The sequence below is a fragment of the Miniopterus schreibersii genome, assembly GCF_964146895.1.
Source record: "Miniopterus schreibersii genome assembly, chromosome: 1".
Taxonomy (NCBI): Eukaryota; Metazoa; Chordata; class Mammalia; order Chiroptera; family Miniopteridae; genus Miniopterus; species Miniopterus schreibersii.
This window is the reverse complement of record NC_138101.1, coordinates 113,595,918-113,608,585: the sequence shown is the minus strand read 5'-3', so window position 1 is coordinate 113,608,585 and position 12,668 is coordinate 113,595,918. Positions and strand designations below refer to the sequence as shown.

The 12,668-nt window shown below is 40.0% G+C and overlaps 1 protein-coding gene across 8 annotated transcripts in view; it reads right to left on the bottom strand.

The window, feature by feature from the left end:
• Positions 1–12,668, bottom strand: part of NRP1 (neuropilin 1) — a 152,907-nt gene that overhangs the window by 3,927 nt on the left and 136,312 nt on the right. For 3 of the 8 annotated variants that reach the window (XM_081160371.1, XM_081160373.1, XM_081160378.1), the window contains 4 exons: positions 7,912–8,049; positions 3,832–4,106; positions 3,247–3,343; positions 903–953 (listed from right to left, as the gene is read on the bottom strand). In XM_081160371.1, coding sequence (XP_081016497.1) covers positions 903–953; positions 3,247–3,343; positions 3,832–4,106; positions 7,912–8,049 — 561 coding nt within the window. The remainder of the gene's footprint in view (positions 1–902; positions 954–3,246; positions 3,344–3,831; positions 4,107–7,911; positions 8,050–12,668) is intronic. The other 5 variants (XM_081160372.1, XM_081160374.1, XM_081160376.1 and 2 more) reach the window with 3 other exon arrangements.

Below are 12,668 nucleotides of genomic sequence, written 5' to 3'. Positions count from 1 at the left end.
ATGTAGCTAAACTAAATAAGCCACGTGTCTCTGTCAAGTCCAAGTCTGGCCATGGTAAGACTACATTCCTAATAGCAATAGATGTCGATGCTAATGGGCAGGGCTGGGACAAGTGTTCAACGACTCACAACTGCTGGCCCGGGAGCTGTGGAAACTTCTGGAAATAAAATAATATCAGACAAGGCCTAACTCTGATGTCTTTAATTGGATCACCAAGCAGTGTTCAAAGGAAACACATTTTCAAGTTAATCAGTCTCAAGTAGGAGGCTACCACCTAAATAGCAGTGCTACTTAAGGCAAGTCACTGCCCTGAATTTCAGTCTCCTCATCAGAAAAATGGGGATAAATATACCTCAGAGGGCATTTACTACTCAATGAGGAGTAAAGATAACATAGGTAATAATCAAAGTGTTTGGGACATACTAGCTCTGCAATAAATCCTTATCATCATCATCATCACAAAACTAGGGCTCCAGTAGACCAGGATGGGAACATATGGACCGAACTCAACAGACTGTCACAGACACTGGGCTCCACTCGTTTAAAGATTATATCTGGATATAAACCAGGCAAGCCCAAGTATTTCAGTTGGCTTCAAATTATAGTATGGAAATCACCATAGGTCTTGGGTATGTCACAGTTCTCATTAGTTTTCTGTTTCCATTGTCATCAAGTGAGACTGGTCCACTTAGTTATCCTCTAAGTTCTCTTCGGGCTCAGGAGTGAAGGGCCATGGCTGGCACCCTTCACCAGAGCTCAACCACTTACATAAGCCAGCCTGCCACAGAGGCTCCTCAAGACTGCAGGGAAGCTTAGACTGAATTGTGACAGAAGGTTTCTCTATAAATATAATGAAAGCCACAGAAAATAATTTTAAAATTTGATCAGGAAGACAAATTTACCTGTTTCATCAATTTTATTTTCTAGGTTCTTTTTATCCAGGTCTGCTGGTTCTGACAAGTCAAACAAAATTAAAAGAGATATTTGAATTGCCAACAAAATACAATCACACAAAGTACATAAACTTTACACGCACACACACACTCATGCATGGTTCATCTGGGTTTTCTTTGGAGTTTGAGTACAATTTACCCCACCACATAACTGTAGAGCAACAGTGAGGCAATGTTAAATGCTTAAGAAGTGGTACCAAATCCAGGTAGCAGTGCTATTAGGAGAAGGGTAGAGAGAAATGGTCTTGGCATCTGGAGTGTGGGGAAATTTGGTGAAAATAGGAAACAGAAGTGGGCTTTTTCATATGGCTAAAAGCCTGTGCTTTTGTAGACAATGGCTTCCTAAGTTTGAAGAGTGTTAATTTGGTTTCCCAGATAATATGCCTGCTCTTTGAGGCAAAATACTGTGTCCTGTATTTTACCCTGCCCCGCCAAAAGTCTCTGGAAAAAGTGGAGTGCTGGCATCCCTTATGGATCTGAGCAGAGGGCAGAGATTTTTGAGTACTTTATCCATGGCTATATCCCCAGCATTTAGAACAGTGTCCAGACTATAATACATGCCTCAATAAATATTTGTTGTATTGATACTTGAACAATTAATAAATAGCTTGTAATCTTACCACATCCATAGCTAAATATTTGGAATATATATTTGATGAATAATTATATAATTATCCTAGACATCTTTTTAATGGTACAGCAACATAAAGTGTTTAATGGGGCTTCAGTTGCGACTTTCTGAGCACAGTGCTAAGTGACAACTACAGCAAAGTACATCAATCACACGAAAAGGAAAAGGCTTGTAGAATTGTCTTATCCTTCTATATATTGATGGGAGCACTAGATACTGCTTTGAATATACGTCAGTTAAAACTTGTTGAGCTGAATTGAATTTATTTCTTTGTTCTAGTTTGTGAAGTTTGTTCTACATTCCAAAAACATCATCACTCTCATCTTGGAATAGAAAGGTGATAGGTTATATGCACTGTGTAACTGCATGTGATAGATCTTTTAATAGCAGTGTAAACTTGGATATGGGTAACTTGTAAAGTAGTTGCAACTGAAATATCCTTTTCCATGAAGATTTGCTAACTAGTGTGATATTAAATATATTTCTTTACATAGTATGAAAAAGCAGATTTTTATTCTCTGTTTTTTTATTTCCCCCAATGTCTTCAATCAACCCTATCAAATTACTGCCACATTAGGGATTATGTATATTCAATATGTTGTATAATAAAAATTTTGTAAATTGCTGAAGTGACCAAAAACCCATTATAGCCAACAAGCCTCCTTTGTCTTAAGTTAACTCAATAGGCTCATTCCATTTTGTTACAATTAACATCCTATTATATAATAATACATAACAAAAGTTTAAGTGTAGCAAATGGAGCTTAAGACTAATTACTGTGCTATTACATTGCCATTAGTGATACTATTTATAATTCTATATTAAGAACCAGGGAATATGAATTAGTTTTCTGTCAGACTTTGATCCTATATATATATACACCAGACTGATAAAAAACATAAACTCTGAAGAACTAGGCAAAGTTTCTAAATGAAATATATTCTTTTGAATCATCTCAAATATTTTCAGAGTCAGAAATATCTACTTATTTGTAATAAAACAAAGAATTATGGCTTCTATGATTCATTAATGTAATATTAAATTCACTGTGATCAAAATTTTCAAAGCCTTGCTGTTTGGTTTATGCATCCAAATATTTAGAATTATCCAGATGGCCTGGCCAGGCGTGGCTCAGCGGCTGAGTATCGACCTGGGATCCAGATGATCGGGGTTCGATTCCCGGTCAGGGCACATGCCCAGGTGGTGGGCTCGATCAATGACTCTCTCATCATTGATGTTTCTATCTCTCTCTCTCCCTCTCCTTTCCTCTCTCTGAAATCAATAAAGATATATTTTTAAAAAAATAAGAAGAATTATCCAGATGTCTGAGTTTTCCACTTTTCACCAAAATGTTTTGGCATGGCATATATAGCCTGTAAACTGAGAGTTTTTTCTTGCTATGATCTTTGGATTCCACATCATTACATATGTAGTTTTGTAGGCACAAACCAGACATTCTAAGTGAAGTAGAGTAGGTAATGGGGTAGCTAAAGGTAAACTGCCCCGATTTTTGTCCTGGTGCACCAGAATATCCGTTCCACATGATATGCTTATATCCCACCGTGAAATTCCTGGTCTAGACGAGCAAGACAAAGACCAGCACATGGCAAGAATCCTACCGTGGGCCAGTGCTCCATTGTTTTCTATAGAACTTGTACTTACTTGTGCAGTCCTCTTGTGCAATGTGGTTATTAATACTAATGTCATCCACTGCAATCCCGCCAAGGTTTCCTTTTCCAATTTCGCCCTCAAAAATCACCTAACAAAATGAGATAATTTCCACAGTATTTAAATGTTCAGTCCCAAATAGCAGTGTTTACAAATGCTTGTTCAGCTCAAGCTATGGAACATAAATTAAACTCATGAGATTTTGCATAAGCACATGCTTTGCTCATCAATCCTTATTAACTGCCTGGTGATGGCATAAAACTCCTTACACTCTCTTTTTATAATACTAAACTTAAAACTGAATAAAAAGCAGGAAATAAAAGTAATGTTCATTGTGACAGCCCAAAAATAGATTATAAAGTGACATTTTTGCTCCTTTCTCAGCAAATTGGTTCTATTCTTGTAATCCAGGAGTCTAAAATATGCTACTGAGATTATCATCATTGAAGCAATATCTCAGGTTTAAGAACCCCCTGAAATAATTTTTGGAATGATTCCCACATCTCATTTTATAACCTTCAAAATATTAACCCCCTGTCCCTGAAGCAGCTGCCCTGCCATGCTGGGGAAGGAGTTTACCTGGTAAAGTTTCAGAGACTTGTGGAGCAGGACACGTCCTTCTTTCCAGTGGTCTCCTTGGTGTCCAATGGCCATCCAGACCAGCTGATCATACTCCTCTGGCTTCTGGTAGCGCAGCTTGACCCTCAGTGTGCCCACATGGGAACCAGACATGTGATACCAGAAGGTCATGCAGTGGGCGGAGCTCTGGGAATAAACCACAGGGCTCACCAGGCGAGCTACTTTGCCTTTTTGATTTTCGTCAGCTTGGGAGTAGATGAAGTTGCCATCTCCTGCTGTGACAGAAAACTGTGTTAGGGAGGGTACCCAAATTTATGACTCCTTTGTCTCTTTTCTTTCAGCTTCCACCACTCACATCTTCTGTCCTGAGCTGAGCACCAAGAACCCAAACCTGCAGTGGAAAGGGAATGGAGTGCCGTTGGTGGGGACCCAAGGTTCTGCTCTGAGCTGCTGTAAATGGACATATGATTGGGGAAGGCTGCAAAGCAGCATTTAGACACTGCTCATTAGGAATGGAATGCCATACAGACACGGACTCAAGGCGCCTTTGCACCACTGTAAGCAGACTCAAAGCACAGGGCACACCTATTTTCGTGCAACTTTAAGATTGAGTCAGCAGCACCTGTGTGATCACAGACATTAAATGGAATAATTTAGATGTATTCTTATTTACCATTCAAGCAGCAGAACTTCTGGTTCATGATACTTTGGTCACTAGAACTGCTTGATAATAACAAAGCTGCATTTTTTCCTAAATAATCTAGTGACTTTCCCCCCCAAATTCAGATCATTTTCCCCTAGTTTATTTTAATGGCTTATAAATTCCTGAAATAAACCCAAGAGCTGGAGTCTCAACTGTGATCCTGGCTCTTGTGTGATGCAGACCTCTGGTTCAAGGAGAGGAAAGGTCACATTTTCGAGGCATTATTAGAACGTAGCATTTTGGCAAAATAGACACTTGAGGAGCCATGAGGACTTACTCTTGGCTTTGCTTTTAATTACCCCCAGTGGGACCATTTCCACCTGCCACCACCTGGTCTAAACACACAACTCGTGTTTCACTCTTTGCTCTGCAAATAGAAATCGCCGCCTCTATGCTTCACCCAATGTACCTGTGAATCTGATGCTTGAGCCTCAGTGGGCAGCAGGGTGTTTTGTTTGCTGTCCCAGAGGCTTGTGTATTTGTGAGGTAATTTTTACTGTGCACATGCATGCAGATTCTTGTATCTGCTTGCCTGTGTCAACAATGTCCTGGTAGAAGTGGATGAGTCAGTGGACAGTTTTCCTCCTTCACTTGGCTGCTTATCTGAGATTGCACCAGAGCATGCTTAATGAAACCAATGGGTGGAATAATAAAAGGGAATAGATAAAAATCACAGCTCCAGTATTATGTTTGGTGCTTTTAGCACTTGTGGGGGTCCCCTGTGACCAAACTAAGTCACTCCTGGGGTTTGTCTTATCCGACTAAATTACCAAGTGGTGGTAGCCTGTCTGGGAGACAGTGCCGTTTCACTGAGATGAGTAGTGGATCAGTCCACCAAGACAGACAGCAAACAGGTAGTCATGCTCTGGTGCATGCTCAGATAAGCAGCCAAGTGAAGGAGGAAAGCTGTCCACTGATTATCTTGCCTCTGCCTTCCCACACCCCCAGTCTTATGGAAAAAGACTGAAGTTGGAGATCTGCAGAGAGGAAAGGCATTTGTTGAGCCCATGGAGTTGATCTGGGCAAGTCAGAGAATAGGTGGTAGACAGAAGAAAACTGGACACTGGTAGAAGGAGGAAGACTGAGTGATCTGCCCTGGCCTTGGCCCAGCTTCATATGGGAATCTGTCCAAACCACACCACTGGCAATCTGCTGAAACACAGGCCCCTCCCCTCCCATTCTCTGCACAGGTCATTCCTCGTTCAAGCTGAGCTTACAGTGTCTCTGAGACAGGACTGCTTTCTCTGACCCCTCCTGTCTTATCTTTCACCACTGACTATTGCCTCTGACAGGGCACCCTATTCCACTGCACTGCGATTGTTTCCACCCACAGGCTGGAAACAAGATGGTGAACTCTTCCAGGGCAGGGGCATCCTCCTCTATACGTGTATCTCAAGTGCTCAATGCAGCCTCTGCCATGTAACAACCGGTCTGCTCAAATACCATGTGCTCAATGGACCAGGTAAAGATCTGGGCTTCAGGTATCCTCTTGAGGAGATTCATAGCTTCATTCTTAGAAGTCAAATGTAGAAAAACAAGTGGGATTCCTTTCACTAAATTCAAAAGTGAGTAGTAGGAGATTGTACCTAGATAGCGTTGATTTAGAAACAATCTCCATGTCTGATTTTCAAAGTGCTCCATCCTGTGTCATGTCAGTCTGTGTGCACGTGTCCTGTGCAGGGCTTCTTCATCTACATTTTCTCATGTGAACAAGCCCCTGCCTTTCAGATGTCAGGCTCACACATCACTCTCAGCAAATGATTGTGTTTCTAGTGCTGCTGGGGGCTCTAGTCAGGGCAGGCCTGTCACTATAGACAAGTAAGTTGGAGAGAACAAAAAAATGCAGATCCTTCTGAAGAAACCACACTTCTCAGCTGTTAATCTAAGACAAGCTCTCCTGTTCTGATGCTCAACACAGAAAGTGCTGATATTTTTCTTTTTAGGGGTTTTATCACAGTTCTGGGTCAGGAACTCTGTCTTCATTTTCTCAATTAGCACTTTACTTCTGCGTGCCTTTTAGCTTTTGTCTCTGGCTGACATCGTTTTTAACCTCCTTTGAATGCCATTTTGCTCTACTTGGCATCAATTTTTCCACCATCACTGCCTTCATTCCAGCTAATTGCATTTGGTTAATTTGATGCCATTTATATGCAGAGTGCCATTTACAGTCAAAGTATTTTAAGTTTTCTAAAACTGCTTGTCTTAAGATTCAATTGAAAGTGTCTCAGAATTGAGGGAGTTCAATTTTATCCAATTTCCTTGTCATTCTTATTAGGCAAAGAACTAGCTGTAGTGGAAGGAGGCCTATTCAACCTACTTAATAGTTATATTCACTGAGGGGAGAGTGAACAACAAAATGGGAAAGGCATGAAGTGCCCTCTGCCCACCCACTGGCCCACTGACCTGCTCACCCAAGGCATCCGCATGGGGGAACTTCGCTTAATGAGGTTTCTCAGCAACAGCAAATGCCCCTCTGGGGTATCTTTGGAAGCCCTCACCTGAGAAAGCAGTCCTGTAAGCATCACTGAGTACGGTAGATGTTTATGGGCTGGGTTTTCCGTGTGTGTGTGTGTGTGTGTATTTGTGTTTTTTGTAGGACACTGCTGGCTCTTTATACCATACCTCAAGCTGGGTGATGAAATGACTACGAAGGAAACAAGATGGTGGTAGACAGAAGAGTTCACTGGGGTGGCTGCCAGTTCCTTGCCTCCCCCAACCCATCCCTCGGCTACCAACTAATCTTAGAGGGAAAGTAAGATAGGAGGTGGAGTGGATTGTGACCTGGGGTTTGGTGAGGTTTCTACCTACTCAGATTTAAAAATTTCCCCCAAAGAATAAGAACCCCACCCCACCTTGATCCACTTCTACTTCAAGGGTCCAGAAAGAACAAGCATAAAGCTCACTTATTGTTTGTTCACCTGTAAATACATGAGATGACATAATGTATGTCTGGACTTGCTTCAAAATAGTCCAGTGTCAGGGATAACAGAGATATAGTAAGATTCCTGTGATTTGATAATTGTTGAAGTTGGGACTATGTACATTTAGAATTTGTGTTACTATTTCTTTTCTACTTTTAAATATGTTGAAAATTTTCATTAAGAAAACTCAGAAAGAGTATAAAACAGGTACTAATTCACACAATTTCGCCCAGTTTGCTGTTTTTCAGGAGGTCAATCAATTACCAAATTTAATCAGCATTTTCTGCTACTAAGTGTATCTCTATTAAGGAAAGAGATCTTGTTAATTCCAGGAAATAAAAGCATAAGTGAACACTCTGCAGTACTTTCTGCATCCCCTGGATTCACTGAGCCCAGGCACCCTTCACAATAATCCTCTAATTCAAAGAAATGAGGCCACAGTGAACTCTCCAGTACCTGTGTGATCCTGGATGGGTCCTGTTTTGCTGGTCAGCACACTCCACTTGAGTTGCACGTGACTGTCATGTTCCCAGTGACAGAATGTCTTGTGAGAACCCCAGCCAAATTCACAGTTAAAACCGTATGTTGGAAACTCTTCAGTGGGTGGAAAGGAAAAATAGAGACAAGCAGAGAAAGACAAATATTATCATTTAGGTCAGACAGGCCCTTAATTTGTTCATGGAAAGCACAATTTATATAACTTAATGTCTGTTTGAAAATTCTGGGAAAGCCACAAAATCCAAAATTATCAGGAAACTAAAAAGATACATGGAGATGTCAAAACATTTGCAAAATCATGTTTAGTAATTTTTTTTTAAATCCAGCTTTACAAAAAAATTATGGACTGCCTGTCAAGTTGGTTTTATATGAAATTTCCAGGAAGGTTATTTTCCAAAGTATGTATATTACATCTGTAGCATTCTCCCTATTTCTACAATATTTAATATAAAAGTTACTATGTTCTTGAGGATGGATTATATAAATTGATATTCACCAATTAAAAGAATCTTAGTTAGAAATTGACCCAGGAACCTCAAGTCTAGAAATGTGAAGGGTGAATGCCTCATCCTGGAGGCTATTTGTATTCTCAGCACAGCAGCTAATGCTTTGCATCTTTAGTGTCAAATCTCTGAAGCAGTTCTTAAGGTTTTTTTCTTCTTCTGTGCTTTATATCAGGTCAATTAATTTTAAGTGTAGTTTCTGCCTTTTCAGTGAATTTTTAAATTTGCATATAAATTGCTCACCCCACTTAAAAAACCTCAGTGCAAGGTCATGTAAAACCAAAGCACATTTAAATAGCTACCAGTTTTTTTATTTTTTGCTTCTTTAATCCTCACCCAATGATATGTTTTTTTATTTTTATTTTTTATTAATTTGAGAGAGAGGGGAAGAGCGGGGGAGAGAGAAACATCGATTGGTTGCCTCCCATCCGTGCCCCGGCTGGGGACGGAGCCTGCAGCCTGGGCGTGTGCCCTGACCTGGAATTGAGCCCTCCTCCTTTCTGGTGCACAGGAAGACACACCGACCTACTGAGCTGCACCAACCAGGGAAGTTTTAAATTTTCTTAATGTTCCAAACGCTTCCTTTGGGATCCTAGAGGAAAGTATGAGTGGCTTCTCAGGGATGATTTCTCTTGTGTGTTCTACAGGGTGCTACTTCACTATATTGCTTTTTAAAATCTTTATTTTTTATTTTTACTCCACCCTCCTTTTGAAAGTAGCTTGAGTTTTAAGCATGGAAAAAATAAAATCATTGATGCTTCGAATTTTTTTGGTAAACTTAAGCTAACAAAACGAATCCTAAAGATAAGATGCTCATGCTTCTGTCAGTTCCAGGCCTCCTCCCTATTAAAATGAAATACAAAGCTGCCTGTTTTCCCCGCCGGGGGACTGTGCTGCTCACAGCTTAGGCAGTCCACAAGGTGGCAGCATTGAAACGGAGAGAAAGGTGCCTAGGGGGCCTGGCCGAGTGATCTTAAACATGTCTCAAAACCATCCCTGTGTACAATAAGGGAAGTGTGGTATTATCTGCTGTTTTAGAGGACAACATATAACAGGCTGAGAACATACCTTGTTTTGATCTTTAACTTTACCTAAGTATTTAATACAAAATACCTTGCTTTCTTCTATGAGCCAGGCTCCGTTGCTCCTCCCCCACTTTAACAATGGCAAGAGGAATTGTAATGTATTGAATAGATAAAGATTTATTTTCTTTGCATTTTTAGTTTCCAAGGAACTCTTTCCAAATGCTAATGTGAAAATTTGAAAGAAATGCACTACATGAATTGTTAAAACTGAGAAGGATGGAGTTGTGCTTTCAATGACAATGTGACCTCTTAAAGCATGCACAGGGTTAGTGTGAGAAAGTAAACTAGTAAGTGATGTGTACAACATGAGCAATTTCATATGCAAAAGGGCTACACTTCACTGTTACAATGTTATTGGAGAGCGTTATTTCATGTCTAGTCTATCATAACCATGAAATAGGACTTCTTAGAGCATGAGAAATCCTTTCAGAAATTTACCACACTTGTGCAACAAGGTTGAATCATGCAGATGAAGTTAAGTCAACTGAACAGTGACTTGGTTGAACAATCTTGGATGTCAACACCCACAACCCATAAATGTATTGTTGCATAATCTCATGTTAGAAAATGTTAATACTGGAAAATGTTAATGCGTGTGTGGCTTGGGGTTTTCTCCTTAAATGTAGTTTATAAGACATGCACATACGGGAAGGCAGCAAGCCATTACAGCACACACATTTCTGGTTCTATTTACCTGTTAATACATTAAATTTATGGCATAGCACAGAAAACCACATTATCCATTATTTTGGCTATCAATATTCTGGTGGTATCATAAATATATGAACTGGGGTGTTTTTGCAATTAACAGACAGCTTTGCCTGAAAGGATGATTTAGGCATTTCTCCTGCTTTAGTGAATGGCGGTTTGGATCCATCTTCCATATTCTTTCTAGTTCTGTGAGTCTAACAGGGTAAACTGCTCTAACATTTTTATTTTACTACTCTTTTATGTTTTTGTCCTGATTGTATAACTTACTTTTGTCAATCTTGCTTATTTAAAATAAATTTTTAAAAAATCTATGATTTTGTGGGGGAGGGGTATAAAGTAAGAGTAACTCAGTGTTGAAAATTCAAGCCTGGATAGAAAGGCTATTAAACACACAAAATGCACATAAACATTTATAGAAATGGGGAAAAACAGAGAAAGAGAGAAAGACAGAAGTGGAAAAAAGAGTTGAGAAAGAGAAAAAAAGCAATGAATGAGTGAAATAAGTATATAGGACTATTGACCTTTAAATCTTCAAAATATTACCCAATTCTTATTAAATTCATTAGGAATAATCTGGCTAAATTCCTTCTTGACTCTTAAAAATAGCAGGAAACAATATTCTGAAATTAAAACAAATTTATAGCCCCTGTGAGCAAGCACCAGCTGTGTTTGTTGAACCCATCTTGCCGCAGTTGAATCATTAGCACCGTATATGCACAGGGATTTTACTTTTAATCTGCATTTCTATTGAGTGCGTTAACTTGCTTATTCATAGACTGGACTTTTCAAACAAACAAGTGGAGGAACTGAGGGCCATGTAATCACAGGTAATGAATACACTTTGAGCAACTCTAGGAATATTTGAAGATCACCAGAGAGTAAAAGGCTTCACCTGGATTTAAAATGCAGGATTCTCATCAGTTCCTGGCTTTTGTGCATCTGATTTATAGCCCAGACAGTATATAAATATTATATGCCCACTGAGTTTATTATATTGATAAGAATCCTCAAAATGAAATCTTGAGACTGTTTGAGTCTATACAGGCCTCATCAAAATCAGATTACAATGAAGGTTTAGGGGTCTGATTTTCTGCTGCTTGTAAGTACACCTGAAGAATCTGAAGCCTGCAGACCAGTGTAGACCTAACCACTGGGGAACACTTTAGAGTTAGACCTGGCCTCTGATTCACACTCTCAGATCCTCATGGAGCATTCTGAGCATGTATGGAACCCCTCAAAAGATATCAGACATCCATTATCCACAAACAAAGACTTGGAGTCAGATTTGTGATTCAGGCAAAGGAAAAAAACAGGAAACCAAGGTGATTTGTAAAGGGACTCTGGGCAGACCCTGGAATTCAAAACTGGACCCTATCAGTAAACCCTGTGGCTTGACATGAACTTGTTCATACTGTGGTAAAGATGGGTCTTTCTGGTTCATGATTTGCACATCTGCCTCCTGACTACAGTAGATCCTGCGAGATGACTGTCTGGTCCTGGAGCTCCTCTATGAAGCCTTCATACCAATGGCCTTGAGCTCATGCACAAATCAAGTGTGTTCACAAAGCCATTCCTGCTCTGACAATATAGACCTTCCACATTTAGGGAGAATGACCTGATTTGGGGATCTGATATACCTTTCTATTTTCCCTGCAGCTGTCATTCCCTTTTATTTCTTTAATGATCCCTAGGTCTTTTGATAGGCAAGAGGAGAGATGAGATAAAACAAGTTAGTTGGCAATTTCATAGTGGTTTTAATTAATTCTCTGGCAGGAGAAGAAACTAAAACAACAGTTAAAATGTTTGCTACATTATTAGAACTTCATTTTTTCATCTCACCCCTCTTCTCTAATACAGAGTCATAGAGAGCCAGCTGGTGGTTGTTCCAAAGAAAACCACCTTGAGGAACTAAGCTCTCAGGAAAAGCAGGAAGCAAGCGAGAGGCTGCGCTTCCCTCATGAAGCCCCTTCAGCCATCCCAGGTTGCTGCACAATCCATTAAGGCCACATTTTATAACGTGAAAAGATGTGGGTAGGACTACAGCGTTTTGGGAATTTTTTGGTGAACAGATTATTCTTCTCTTTCTTCTTTCAGTATTTGGGGTGTTTGAGCTGTGTGGTAGCAAGGATTTTGTCAACCTGATTACACTACAGGAAACTTGGGATTAAATCCAACTGAAGAGAAGTTTGCTTTGCAGTTTAATCAGGTCAATGGTGACAGGGCCCTTTAAGGAAGCATGCTAATTAGAGCAGTCCTTTCTACTCTCTACCTAACTGTGTAGTGTCCTAGTGTTGAGGAAACATTGACATACACCACACGTCTCATTAATAAATGACTGTGGAGGCCAAGGCTGAGTGAACTTCTATAAAGGAAATGGGAGAGGCTGGAAAGCTGACCTGCTCACCTTACTCTAATG